Raw genomic sequence first — 15,487 nt, 5'->3', positions numbered from 1 at the left:
CCCTTCCCTTCCCTTCCCTTCCCTTCCCTTCCCTTCCCTTCCCTTCCCTTCCCTTCCCTTCCCTTCCCTTCCCTTCCCTTCCCTTCCCTTCCCTTCCCTTCCCTTCCCTTCCCTTCCCTTCCCTTCCCTTCCCTTCCCTTCCCTTCCCTTCCCTTCCCTTCCCTTCCCTTCCCTTCCCTTCCCTTCCCTTCCCTTCCCTTCCCTTCCCTTCCCTTCCCTTCCCTTCCCTTCCCTCTATTCTGTTACAATTACACTTATTGTTTTCAATCATGAAAATAAGACAAGCTGATGAAAATAGTTCTACAGCATTCTCAAGGTTGTAGCAGCATGTAAGAGCATGGAAATAACAGAATTGTTTATACGAAAACAAGAAAGCTGTGGCTTGAATTGGATTCCAAGATAAACCGATTGCTTTAGACCTCTGAAAATCCAGCTAATAGCCATCCTGTTAAACACTTAGGCTTTGGTGACGGTGTTTGACGATAGTGACTGCAAAGAAAAAATATTTAAATAAAACCCTCAGGAAGAAAGTTGTGAACAATACTTATTTTTACATTCTTACTTTTTTTTTTTTCAAATGAGAAATAAAACAAAGTTTTTATTAAGTAACGCAGGACAGTTTTAAATATTTCCTAAAGAAAGACTTGTTTGACAGTGAATAAAGGCAGATGACGTTCTAAGAAGCAACATGTAATTCTTGGGCCATCTACAGTCAATGTACTGAAGTGAGATTCCCCTGAGATTATTTTGTGCAAGAGATCAGCAGTAGTGACTGAGGCACCCAGTACAACTGTGTCCTGTGAAGACAGGAAACTTTCAGAATGCCTGGTGTCTGTTTCTGTAAGCTGAAAATAGTGTTAAAAACCCTGTTGCCTTTGGGTAACCTTTATACATAAGCTTCTGAAGACTGTTTTTGTAAGGTATCTTTGAGTAATTGTTTTATGTGTATGTAGAACCCTTGGAACTTGAACTTTGCTTTCTATGTTTGCTGAAAAAGTAACCACTGTGTAGTATGAGAAAAGGTTCTGCCTTTTCCAAAAACGGGAAATAAAAATTTTAGTAGTAACTGTTAGCTCTTCATTAGCCACAAAGCAAAACCAGTCAGTTTATGTGAAGAGGACGCTACGTTTACTCTCGAGTCACCTCTCAAAATTGTAAAGGAAGAAACTTTTTTTGAAATTTAAATTAAAATGAAATAACTTCAGAACACTTGATTAAGCCTCAAGCTACTTTTAATTGAGGGGGTGTAACTGGCTGGGTTTGTTTTATTACTGTTGTTTGGTTTTTTTTAAAGGAGTTAAATTTCACTCAATCTTTATTTCAGCTCTTAGTATTTCATTGACACATTAGGTCTAGAACATACCTACTGATTAATAACTGTGTTGGAAGAGCTTTTAAAACTGATTGCTTTACAGAGAAAATTGCACTTCAAGATTATGGAGATCTCTATCAGTTCATCTGCATTTTAAAAATTATCAGTTGGGGCTCAAATTTGCTATCTTGGATTAGATCTCAGATAGAGCTAGTTGTTTGGCTTCCCTCCTCCCAGTCCTCAAGCAGCTGTGACTGTTGCAGTTAAGCAGAGATGTCATCTTTCCAGCTTCAGGGAAAGAAAGACTAAGAAGAGCATTTGGGGAGAATGGTGTTATCAACAACCTTAACATCCAGGATAGCTGTAGGAGAACAGCAGGAAAGGAGACGATCAACCTTGAGGCAGGGGGGAAAGGCAGCTGTGACTTCTCGCCATCCTTTTGAGACAAGGACAATAAATAGTCCAAAACACTAGTACTTTTGTTGGAGAATGAGCAATTTTAGCTAGCAGAGAGGGAAAGTGAGTGAGTGCTGAAGAGTACCTTGATCTGTTTGGATTTTGAGGGCTTTTCTGGGGAACTATAGGATAGTATTAGAAAAGACTTAATGAAGTGAAAGAGGGTTTTACAGTAAATGGAGGAGAGGAGAAAGTATTGATAGTAGGAGTAGACAACATGAAGTTTCTGAGGTAAATACGATGGATTTTAACAAACCAGTTGTATTTAGGATATACATGACTGGTGAAGCTTCTCCCTCCAGTCACAAAGCAGCAGGAAAAGTTTGATTAATACATCCTAATCTGAATTACGACTCTTACCGCCTTATCTGAAACAGAATTTTCACCTAGATATGTTGTTTTGCGTTGCTCTTTCCTCTATAAATCACTGTAACAGAATTCAGAAATTAAGGCAATTTTAGTTATGGAAAAGCAACTGTCTTGAGAAATGTTCATTTCAGTGGCTGCTTTCAAAGTTGTTTCTAGCAGTTTACATGGGCAAATAAAGCACAAGTCTATCCTGTTGAAACCCCAGAAGAAATAAGCATAGGTTGAGGTAAGCCGTGGGTTTTTTTACTTTTTTTTTAAATAAAAAATCAGAAGTGCAACCTAGATTAATTTGTAATGGGATATGGCAAGGCTATAAAAGATAAACCTGACTTTTACTATGTGCTATCAGACAAATAGCAAATGTTGTGACAGTGTAGAATGTATGATGGTATACAGGCCTCAATACATTTAAGATTTTTTTTTTTTTTAAATTATACATTATATGATGGGGGGGGTGAGACAAACCTACGTAACATTAACAGAGGCCCAGACTATCAAATATTATTTGCAAATATTATTTGCATCTTATTTGGAGTTACATGATGCTAACACGTTTTACAAACTTCATGGATTTGGAATGAATGTACTGTGTAGTCTTACCCATTCCAACAGAGCTTCCAGAACAGGTTACTGAAACGACATGAAACAGTAGTATCAATGTTAAGTGTCAGGTTGTAAACCAGAAAACATGAGTAACCTGTAGAATGTAGTCCATGCTATACAACTGTGCAATCCCATCAGATAGCAGTAGTTACTATAATGGATTAAATTTATGCCCTAGGAAAGGAATCTCAAGGAAATTACTACCCCTTTAAACAATTTTTACTTAAAACCTGTGCTTAGGAATGGCTCATAAAAGTTCTTGATTTGTTTCTTTATTCAAAAACAATAATTCTATAAAATAAATTAGAAAACAAAACAATTAAAAATCCTCATTTATTTGCTTCTGTATGCTAACCACTACTAGCCTTCCAGCTGAAAATTAACTTCTCTGTATTCACCAGGTTATGGGTGATCCCGTTAAGAGTCAGTCACCTGTGTAGATGAGTATGCCCCCTCCCAAAATGCTCCTGTGAAGTTCCCATCACAGATATTGCAAGATAGCACCCACAAAGTTTACCCTGGAGTCAACACTAGAATAGGAAAGTTCTATTCCATGCCACCTTTACTTGCATAACTTTGGATTACATTTAACCATCTAGCATGCATGCAGAAAAATACACCATTCAAAGATACTGAAATTTTACCTGAATATATTTTTTTAGGACAAAATGTAAGCTTCGGCCCCTTGTCAGTAACTGGAGATACTACCACTGTGTAGACATCCCCACAAGGTATCTCAGTAATATCGCAGTGACTTAGACCTGAGCTAGGGGTACAGGTGAAATTGCTTTTTGAGCCGTGTAAATCGGTACTATAGTTTATCGTTTCATCAGAAGCTCGCCAGTATACCCTGATACCATTATTGCTGAGTCTATAGAGCTTCACCCCAGAAGGGCAACAAGCATCTAATAAAATAAGAAACATTAATAAGCAAATTTTGTGAACCTACAACAGATTATACATTCTTACAGTGCATTTTAAACCAGATTATATGATTACTACCACACTAGATAACAGCATTTCAATGAGAAATTATTATTTCACAGAAAGCCAAAATAATTCTTGAACTGAACTAGGAAAGAAAATGTTCTATTAGACTTATCTTTTGGAGCTGGAATTCCGCCACTGTTTTACATGTTGGAATATTGTTGCTCTCTCCTGACTACGGAGGCACCAGGGCTGCCCTAGAGTGCCCAGAATCCTTTTGTGGTCTCTAAAATTTAACTATGCCACAGCATCATTTAAATTAAAAAACTGGTTCTGGAGCACTGTTATCAGAACTACTTTATATGGCCATGTGATGGCCGTTACAAGAACAGGGTTTAAATGATATGTGCAAATAATCCAAAGTGCATTTATTTAAGAGAGGGAACTGCAAGTGTATTAACTATCTATTGAATACTATTTGTATGAGAGGAACACTACACAAAGTAAGTTATATATTGGCTCTTTTTCTTCTCAATTGCATTTACAATTTACATACTGGAAGAATATCCTTGATATCTGCAATTGGATGTCAAACCCGTTTTGCTGATTGCTTTCAGAGATACTGTGTAGTTGGTGCCACATGTGATGCATCCCAGGAGACAGTGGTTTTGAAGAGTGTGACACTTTGTCTGTCCTTTTGGAGACTCCAGGGTCATTACGTATGTCTGTACACCCATCCCAACAGACCAGCTGATATTTGTTACAGACTGTGTCACTTGAGTTAGCATCAGCTCATCAGGGCAACAAGGAGCTTAAAAAGAACACAAAATAGAGAAGTCAATTCTGTTTTGTACTTGGAAAACAGAAGGTATTTTGGGGGGTTGCAACTAGAATAGTACATGATTGAGAGCAAAGGAATGAAGATGTGCATACTTTTCAGGCAAACATTAGCATGCTGAAAAATACTGGACTATTCTGGCAAGCTTCTAATAAACAAAATGTCAATATAAGATCAATTTGTCTGTAACAGTGAGTTATAACCCTGGACTTATTATAAGATGATTGTTCACCAAGATACTAAAAATTATTAAAGTTTGTCACCAGAATATCGGGGTACATCTGCAATTTTATTAAGCAGGGTCCACCTCTGCCCCTCAAGTTATATAGCTTACTGCAGCTCTGTCCCTGTTTAAAGTCTCTTCCTCTACAACATAAAATGACTGCAGCCAAACTGCCTGTTAAAAATAGATCCTAGTGTTCATTAATCTCTGAACTGTGCCTGGGGATTGTCTGGGTCAGTGGCACAGTCCAAAACTCTGCTAGCAAATTAATAGCAGGAATGGGGGGTAGGATGTACTTTAATCTGTTCTTCACGCTATTTGTTGACATGGACATCACCACACAGCCTCTCCCAGTAATATTAAAAGTCAAAATGCTAACAAGGAAGTTATACATTACATTAGTGGATTATGTTATTATATTTTAGTTAGCTGTGCCAGATGATAATTGGTTGCACTAAGGCTTCTCAGTATGAGGCAAGCGCCAAGTGATACTTCTCACACACACATACACGTTTAAGCAGCAATAGATACTATAATATGCACACACTGTAATTAAAAACATCCCCCAAAACATAGACATAGAACTATTTTAATATTACACTGCTAAATGTTTTCCACTATATACAATTCCCACATACCTGTCTCTAAAGGGACGCTGTAGCTTGGTAAGCTCTGTCCTGCTGGTGATCTTGCTATAGCACTAACAGAGAAAGCTGATCCACAGGGAAGATTAATTAGAGTACAGGAATTTCCAGAGCTTGTGCAATGCCAAAATCCAGCCTCTCCTCTGGCAGTGACAATATAGGTAGCTGCTTTGTTGTTAGATTGCCAGTGCACACTGATTATAGAAAGAGCCTCCTTTGAGATATTTTTAATTTCAGGACTGCATGGAGCTGCAATATTTAACATTAACGGTATTTAATCAGATTGTTTGTGCATACTGTATAAGTTACACGTGAAAATTAAATGCTAGTTAGAACTGAAAAACTACTTTGGAAAAGTAAATGTTTACTCATGGTGACAATTTAGAACTTGTGACAGAACTGACAACATAAGGATTTTGCATACAAAACCAGAGACAAATTGTAAATCTGATTTTCAAAAACTTGGAGCTTTCAGAAGCTTTCAATCCAAATCTGTTTTTAGATCCCTGCTTACAGTATATTTTTAAAGACTTCCAGTATTTTTATTTTTTTTTAATCAGTTACAGTAACTTAGCACTCCAGTAATGCTCTTCATCCACGAATCGCCGCAGTGTCTAACTAATTATTTCTTCTGCTGAAGGATAATACGAACGGTCATAATACCTGTTGCCACGCGCTTAGACGCGCAGGACGTGTTGCTGCCCCCGGCCTCGCTGAAAGAATAGACGGTGATGTTGTAGCGTGTGTCGCAGCGGAGAGACGACAAGGTGCAGGCGGCGGCGGTGTCGTTGCAGAGCACCTCGCCGCTCCCCCCCACCGCCCTGGTTGCGTACATTTCAGCACCGCGGACAGGAGCCCAGGTGACGCGCAGGGTGTCGCCCGACACCACCGCCGCCCGGATGTCGCCGGGGCAGCAGGGAGCTGGGAACGGACACGGCAGAGAGAGAGGGGAACGTGAACTGAAAACTGGCACGAAAACAAAGAGCCTTCTTCCGCTTTTCCACCCCTTCGTTCGGTACCCCTCCTTCCAGATCAATAGAGGACGTTCTAATGTATAGGTAAAACGTAGGGATTACATACGTCCTTGATTTAAAATTTCAAAGCGTCTAGAAGTTGAATAACTCTAACAACGTTCTCCACAATTTTCCATTGAACTTTTTTTTTTTTTTTTTTATTTTCCAAATACAAAAAGTCCCTATGAGGAAGTTTAAGACTTTGGTACACCCTTCCTAAGCGGAAAAAAACAGAGGACTAGAATTCAAATGTTATGCCAGGACTGTGTCTTATTAGAATCGTAGAATGGTTTGGGTTGGAAGGGACCTTAAAGATCACCTAGTTCCAACCCCCCTGCCATGGGCAGGGACACCTCCCACTAGACCAGGTTGCTCAAAGCCCCATCCCGCCTGGCCTTAAACACTTCCAGGGATGGGGCGTCCACAACTTCCCTGGGCAACCTGTTCCAGTGTCTCACCACCCTCATGCTAAAGAATTTCTCCCGGATATCTAATCTAAATCTCCCCTCTTCCAATTTAAAACCATTACCCCTCATCCTATCACTACACTCCCTGATAAAGAGTCCTTCTCCACCTTTTCTGTAGACCACCTTTAAGTGGTCTGGAAGGCTGCTATAAGGTCTCCCTGGAGCCTTCTCTTCTCCAGGCTGAACAGCCCCAACTCTCTCAGCCTGTCTTCACAGGAGAGGTGCTCCAGCTCTCTGATCATCTTTCTGGCGCTCATGTGGACTCATTCCAACAGGTCCATGTCCTTCCTGTGCTGGGGGCTCCAGAGCTGGACGCAGTATTCCAGGTAGAGTACATTCATATGTGCTTACCTAATGTTTGTGAACCGTTAAACTATTTTCATGTTTGTAAGCCTGCTGTTGCATTCGACTACACAAGTTAAATTCAACTGCAATGTGAAGTGGTTCTTTTTCTCTGCCAACCTTTGTGTGCTTTGCCCCAAAATTAATAAAATATAGAAGTTTAAGCCATTATCTTCCAATAAAAATGTCCAATCAGCTCTATCATAAACACACTTAAAGGATCCAAAATGAATTTGCAAGAATACAGTGCTACTTACCAGTAGTGTAATTGAATACATCACCTAAAGGACTCTGCCCAGCCTTGTTATATGCAAAGACACTAATGAAATAAGTGAAGCCACAGTCCGACTGGAAATGGCATTGAGTATGGGACGTGTTACAGTGCACTTCCAGGCCATCATCACTCTTCACAAAAACCACATAATAATAACCAAAATTGACGCTAGACCATGATACCAACAAGTGGCCAGGTTCATCCTCTTCAATTGATATATTTACCGGTGCACAAGGAACTGAAAAAAGCATTTAAAAAAAAGAAAGGAAAAAAAATTGTAATCAGAATACTTTTATTGAAGTTATACTTTTGGAGAATAAAGGAAAATCAGAAATATATTGAATTATTCTACGCAGCTTGAACAGTTGTTCTGTCTTGCTCAAGAAAACAACTTATCTGCCTTTACAGAGGATGCTACTTGCATTTAGATGAAAAGTGAGTATGAGTTTTACAGAACAAGACAGATGTTACCTTCATGTTTTACAGAAAAGAGATCTGCTTAAGGAGAGCCCCTGTGAACACAAACAGTGGCACCAGGCAGTATTTCAAAAGGAACTGGCACAGTCTGTGTTCACAAACAGTAGTTTTGGATGACAATTGGAATACCAGCTTGAATAGCAGTTGGCATACAAAAGCCTTTATGTGAAAATCCTGTATATATCAGCATGAAACTCACTGGCTGTGTCTGAATCGAGCTGTCCTTTGCTCAGGTTTCCTTTCTAGTGGCATCCCAAAATGTCACATTAAACTGCAAACTCCATGGCTTTTGCTTAAATAGCATTTACTTTCTTTCCAGTTCAAAACATTTAGCTTGCTGCTATTAGAATAAATATACATGATTTGGCTGAAGCAATGTTGGCTGAGAAGATTACAGCCCACAGCCTAAAAGTTGTCTCTTCCTTAAGGCTTTCTCATCCCGTTAGGTCCGCCTCTGAGTTGCTCACATGGATGATCTCCAATCCATATCAATGAGAGGTCAAAATGAGGCAGGTTACATCAAATAATTGTCAATAATGTTGTGTCTTTAAGGTAGCACATAATAACAAAGATGGTTTAGGTTTTGCTTACGTGGGCAGTTTCTAACAGCTCAGGAAGCAACAATCTCTGGCATGTCAGCGCTGCTAAGCAGCTGAAACAAGCAACCTTTTTTCCTGACAAAGCTGCTACCTGAGAGTGGTCTGTGACGGTACCTTAATTTAATCTAGTGGTGCTACTTTAGCTGAATGTGGTTTTGTTGACCTCATATCTAACTACTAGGTCTAGTCAAGAACAGTTCTCAGCCTAGGGCCAGTCCTTAATGCTGCTTCCTCATAGATTTCTCCTAATCTGTTTGTAACAGACCTGACACGGTAGGACAGATCTGTTATTCCTTACATTAGTTTTACACTCAGAAATCTGACTTTAGAACAGCTACTTCTGGTAAGAGGAAAATGGAGGCTTACTGGTTCAGCCAACAACATATACACCTTTGCAAGTTTTTTTTTTTCACAGAAATATGAAGAAAGTTTAGGCTATTATCCCCAAAATAGAAAGGTGTATGGCACAGTTCATGCACGAAGTTTAGAGGCAGAAAGAACTATTTGAGAACCACTCATGAATTGTATCTAATTTACATTTGAAATTAAAGAAATATATGTTAAAATGCCATAAGCTACATAAGGATCAATGACACATACTAGTTTTTAAGCTCACTGCATCAGTAGGTTTACTGGATCCAGCATCGTTGTATGCTGTGACAGAAACATAATATTCAGAGCCGCACTGGAGCGATGGCACCATGCAGGAGGCAGAAGATGTGTTACACTTCAGTTTCGAGAGTCCACTGGAGGCTGTCACACTGTAAGTTACAGCTCCTTCTGTTGGCATCCAAGAAACAATCGCTCTTAAAGCACCACTGTTCAAAGCTACTTGAACATCCGCTGGTGCCTTAGGACCTACAATATACCAGTTTGGAACACATAAATACAACTTAGCGTATGTCCTACAGACATCTTCTTCATAACTTTCAAACTAAATACAATTTTTGTGGTGCAGAGCTTACCCTCATTCATATTAAAGTGACAATTTCTTAAAGAAATAGTTCTGATTGTACACCATCACAAAGCTTCCTGTTGAAACTCCTTGCTGTATTTGAATATTTGCTACTCACAGTTAGAGAAAACCTCCAATCAGTCTAAGCTTGTGTAATCCTTACCGAGGCCTGTCCTAGGGACAGCTTTAGCCGTAGTTAATGTATCTTTGCCTCAGTAATACTCATTAAACATAGCCCTGTCTTCTGAGCTTTCATGAACTTTGAGATGGGGTAAATATTATAGGATCTGAAAATCTACCCAATGTATCTTTGAAAAACATAACACCATCATACCTACACATAAATACTTCCTGGTATAACTTTTTTTTTTTTTAAAACGTTTACTTGGTTTCAGAAAATAAAATTTCTTACTTGTTCTTTGGTTATATGTGAAATCATCTCCAGGGATCCCATTGACATTCCAGGCATATGCCTTGATAGTATAGAGAGTTCCCGGATCTAGATTTGTAAATATCAAGGAGGTATTGGTGGTGTTCTCCTTCAGCATTCTGCCCAAACCATCTGACCTCATGAGGGACACAGAGAATCCAGCTGCCATGTACACAGCTTTCCAGCTCACTGCAATGGAGTCACAACTCAGAGAACTGACAGACAGAATCGGAGCAGCCAGGACTGTTGAGAAAGAACACCAAGCAAGCTTTTGTTTTTTCAGTAATGCTGTTTGAAAGGGCCAAGTTTGAAATGAACACACAGAAACAACAATCACCACACTCTGGGAGACAAATTCAGCAACAACAAAACCAAAAATACATTAATGCAAGGCTGACAGCATAAATATGGAAACTGATTTGCTGCATCCATTATGATACATTCATTTTACGAAACCTGCAGTAACTCATACACAAAGTACGAAAGGTTGAGCCTGTAGAAGAATGAAAATCACCAAGAGGATACTGCATTTCCTGTCCTCTAAGTTTTACGGTGTCTTATTATTTTATAGTTTTAGCTGTTTCTTAATTTCTTCCATTCCCTCAAGTTATGTCTTGTGTTAAAATAAAATTTGATTTTGTTGAAATAGAATACATATATCCATACAAATTCTAGTAAAACTTCCTATTAAACATTTAACTTACAGTACTGTCATAAAGTAAACCATTAATTCAGACTCTTGTCCTGGTCATTAAGTCAGATGGCTGAATTCTAGTTCTCAAAAACTGAAAGGAGAATGTGACCAATACAATTTAAAATACGAGAATATAATAATTCAGTACTGGTGCATGCCTGGGCTACACTGTTTTCTGTTCAAATTAAAAAAAAAAAAAAAAAAAAAAGGATGGTTGCATGAATGCTTTATATTATAATAACATTACAGAATTTGAAATAAGAATTTAAAAGTCCACCTGTGTTTGCTTTTCTGAAAGGTGAAGGCTGGCTTTTTCCTCCTGAATTTATAGATCTGATAGTGATTCTGTACAAGGTGGCAGGTTTCAGTCCCGTCACTGTGCCTGGAGAATTTGTAACTACAGTTTCAGTGAAGGAATCTCCATCTTGTGCAGTCAGCAGATAACCAGTAGCCCCAGGTACCGCTCTCCACTCCACTGTGATACTGTTGCTAAGTTTTGAATAAGCTTGGTCAATAACAGGTATGTCTGGAGCTAAAACGGAAATAACGATAAACTTATTGAATTTGGGGAACGCAGCCCTGTGAAACGCTAAGTGCTCTAAACATTTCACAAAGACAAAGTGTAGGACAAATGGCTTACACTTTCTATGAATGTTAAAAATTTAAGTTAAATGAAATTTAAATGAACATCAACACCATACACAGAGCCTTGAGATATTCTAGACCAACCTTCATCTTTCAATAAAAATAATATAGTATACCCTTGAAATCACAGAATCACAGAATCTTCACGGTTGGAAGGGACCCTTGAGATCATCGAGTCCAACCATACACAAAAAAACAAAACCAAAACAAAAAAAACCCCAAACCACTCACTATTGAAAATGACCATTATTTAACCTAGGTTGCACTGAGAGGTCTCTTTTTTTTCTGTCTTGCTGTATAGCTAATGAACTACACTGGATGTTTATAGAAAGCAATATACAAACCAATAGATACAAAGAAGAGGAGGATGTTTATACAAAGCAGTATGAAACAGGATGCTGAATCTTAGGCATTTCTATGTCAGAGTAACATACAATAATTTAGTTTGGAAGGGACCATGGGAAGTCATCTCATCCAACCGCCTGTTCAAACCAGATATACTTAGATATACAATAACACGACACATCAAATATTGCAATTAAATGCTTTTCTATTATGCTATGCTGCAGGACATTCAGAAAGAGCTCTTGTGTGCTGCAGTCACAAAAGTAACTACAGAGAGTGTATTTTTTAGCCACAAGTAATTTATGTTCAGTAATCAGGATTTTCAGACTAGAATCAGTATATGTAAAGTAAGTCCATATATCGCAAGGCTGCAAAAGGCTCGCTAGAAGAGAAAAAAAAAAGATAAAATGAAGTTATATTCCACCTAAAATTAAGAAAAGGAATGAAAAAGTATTTGGGATGAAAGTATGAGCCTTGAGGCAAATTTATTTATAGCAAGGCAGCCAATTTGGAATTTCAGAGACCCTGGCAAGTATGTTTATGTAGATTCTTCTTCAATATTCATCAATGACTTATATGCTACAAGTCCTTTTGAGAATGAAACAAAAATACTGTTTATCAGTATCAGTACTGAAAAATGTGTATGGCTTCATATCTGCATTTGTAATGAAAGGGGAGGTGATTGGAAAGCTGCAGTCTGAGCAAGCTGTGCAAGGCAGGTCAGGGAAACAAATATATTAAAAAAAATCAGAGGGGGAAATGAGCTAATCATGCTAATACTGAACTCAGTAGGAGAACCAGCAAAAGGCTTCAACAGGAATTCCCTACCGGTGCAATGAAACAAGGGTAAAATCCCAGTCCTACTATAATCCCAGTCCCCTGTAATTTTCCAGTCAATGGAATTTATACTTCACAAAGTTTCTCTTACTAACCTGTTGACTGCATAATCTGTGTTTCTGCAAGAATAAGTCCATCCTTGTCAATGGCTTCTCCTTGTATAGCATAAATAGTATTGGGAATTAATGAAGTTAGAGTTCCTTTAAGTGTAACATCACTAAAATGAGCCAGTAATGAATTGCCTACAGTATTCACAGCTGTAGCTGTGACTCTGTAAGAAGAGGCTCCTGAAAACTTGGGCCATCTGAGATAAATGCTTCGTGATGTCACATCGTATGTAGACATAGAGAAACCTAAAAAAAAAACAAAACCACATTATAAAAAAATACCATTGCATTCATTCCTGAATTTAGTCAAGTCTTGACAAGAAGATTGTTCAGTGCCTTATCAAGCATCTATGTGACCTAATTTTCAGATGGTAGGCATTCCACTGAATGTGGTGTGCTATTTCCCTCGTTCACTTGTAATCCATTAATTACTGTAATAACTGCTGCTCGCTCTCACAATATCATGTTGTGATGATGGCTATTTTTCTTAAAACCCCCATATGCTGTAGTCTAATTATTTTAAAAAATACTGGGTATTATCCTTATGTGAATATACAACCGGTGTCAGCTGTATTCCACACAGGAATAGGATCAGATGCTTCTTTTGCAAATCATGAAAGGAACATGCTACAGTAAGTGTCCAGATACTGCAACAACATGTCTGCAACGACTGAGCATTTAAGACTCTTGACACAGTACAGTATATGCAGGAAGGTGTACTATCACCAGAGAATGAATTCTGAGACCATTTCTTGTAATCTCGCATTCCTCATATTTTAAACTAGACAGTATTCAAATTTAAGGCAATAGGAGCTGTAAGCAGAAAATACGAGATTGAAGAAAGTACAAAATATTGTAAAACATTGGAAATATTTGCGCTTAGGAGATCATGCTTCTTCTGGTGTGTTTTGGGGTTTTTTTGGTGGGGTGTGGGTCTTTTTTTGTTTGGCTTTTTTATTCTATTAAAAGATACAATTAATTGGGTGCAAATATGGGACAGTTAGGATCCCATTTGTAGCACAATTATGTAGGTAATGAACAGCACAATTTGTCCAGCTGAGTGTTCTCCCTGGCTCACACTAGTGTCAAGCCATAAGCAGTCTGTCAGAATCTTTGTGCAAGTGTCCGACAGAACTGGGATTTGTAAAAATGAGGTTTAAAATTTACAAAGATATCAGCATAGATTTTTAAAAGCTCAATCAAACTTGAAAACAATTTTAAGCTGCTAGAACTTACAGAATGTCTTATTAGAAATCACACGTGTGTTTTCTCTTCAGACCCATTCAAAAATAAATAGGCAAAACCAAAATACCGTTTTGAAGATTTACCTGTATTAGCTGAAAAGATCTGAAAAGGAAGATGTAAAAAAATTAGAAATACAAGGTGAAATATTTAGAAAATTAAAAAAGTAGTAAGTTAAATTGCTACATTTTTAAAATACATTTTACTGATATGATGTATTTGCTCAGATTCTTTTAGCATGTAAAGTTTATGCAACCAATGAGATAGGGTACATATACGCAGATTGTACTACTTCTTCATTTTCCTCTCTGAATCTGCATATTGATCCAGTTTTCAGTTGTTGACAGACTTCGAAAGACCCTGGGTCCTAACATACTATTTTATTTTCAGTCACCTGTAAACACTGCAGAAGTGTAATAATAACAAGATATGAATGTAGAAGTGGGTGTCAGATACCCTAACTTTTAGTTTACTTTTACAAAGAGTACAATATCATTCTTGAAAACAGTTTTTAAGCAAATGATATAGGTGCACTCACCATTTCTAGGCAGCTGAAAAGCAGTCCGATAAATATTAATGATTTACTTTTTGCACTGCACATCTTGCCAGAACTTTGTTCCAGCCTCCACAGGGTGATGAGCTCGGGCCGATGCCTGCTGTCACCAGCAGTATATTTTGCAGTGGTGCTGTCACCGCAGGTTTACTCCTTGGGACGAGGGGAGGTGGAGGTCACGTAAGGGAGGCCCTCCTCCCTGCTGGACCACAGCCTGCCAGCCGTCACCAAAGCCATGGTGAAATGAGTCCCACAGCTTCCAGCTTTTAGGCAGGCAGGTGGTGGGGGCTTTTCCCCTTCTGTTACAGGATGCAGTTTCTATATTGCTTATATGAGATTCATAAAGTAACTAAGCCCAATTTAAATTTTAAATTTGCTGTTCAGCTTCCTATATAGTTCCATTTTTGTCCACTTAGAAGGATCTTTTTTTTCTGTCAGGACTGATGCCCTCGTACTGCCCTTCGAATGGAACACTGCCGTGCCGGCTGGGAAACACTCTTTCTCACACTTCGTATTGTGAAAAGAGAAATTTTCCTCTCATTTCTTCGCAATTCGTAACAGCCGCTGGTTCGCCTTTGGCAACACGCCTCCATGCCTTCGAACTGTTAACTTCTGACAGACGATTTTAGGCATCAAGTGATGGTATCTTCCTATGAACCGATGGTGCTTTCTTCGATGGCTTACACGAAGGTAACAGTGAACCTGGGGGCCGTTTTTATGAGGGAGCCACGGCGGCGAGGGGAGTTTTACACCCCGAGGGAACCCGAGACCACGGCAGGTTTCGCGGAGGCCCCCCCGGCTGCTCCCCACACCGCAGAAGGAGCCCGCCTCGGAGCTCGGGAGGCGGCTCCCGCCGTCGCGGGTTCACCTTCTGCTGAGCAACAGGACGCTCCGACCTCATGGGACAAGCCCTGGTCAGCGGGCGCTTCCCCAGCGGGAATTTCGGACCACATCATGGCAGAGAAAGGGGGCCGGCCCTGCGGCTGGCACGGCTGGTGGGAGCCCGCCCCACAAACAGGCAGCGCACTCCTCCTTCTTCTCTTTCTCCTCCTCCTCCTCCTCCTCCTCCACCGCCGCCGCCCGGCTCGGCGCGGCTCCGCCCGCCGCCTCTGAAGAGGGCGCGGCAGGGCCGGGC

At 39.5% G+C, this 15,487-nt stretch overlaps 1 protein-coding gene across 1 annotated transcript; it reads right to left on the bottom strand.

The window, feature by feature from the left end:
- Positions 1-2,672: 2,672 nt before the first annotated feature.
- FNDC7 (fibronectin type III domain containing 7) lies at positions 2,673-14,400 on the bottom strand. The gene is made up of 12 exons (XM_074152514.1): positions 14,338-14,400; positions 13,886-13,904; positions 12,546-12,803; positions 10,901-11,155; positions 9,912-10,172; positions 9,145-9,402; positions 7,452-7,706; positions 6,036-6,293; positions 5,367-5,621; positions 4,224-4,478; positions 3,385-3,645; positions 2,673-2,767 (listed from the first exon to the last, which is right to left on the bottom strand). The coding sequence occupies exons 1-12, from the start codon at positions 14,398-14,400 to the stop codon at positions 2,673-2,675; spliced, it is 2,493 nt and encodes an 830-aa protein (XP_074008615.1).
- Between the last annotated feature and the right edge of the window lie 1,087 nt (positions 14,401-15,487).

Source organism: Numenius arquata, chromosome 8 (assembly GCF_964106895.1).
Source record: "Numenius arquata chromosome 8, bNumArq3.hap1.1, whole genome shotgun sequence".
NCBI lineage: Eukaryota > Metazoa > Chordata > Aves > Charadriiformes > Scolopacidae > Numenius > Numenius arquata.
Note: the sequence above shows the minus strand (reverse complement) of the source record. Positions and strands in the feature narration are given on the sequence as shown.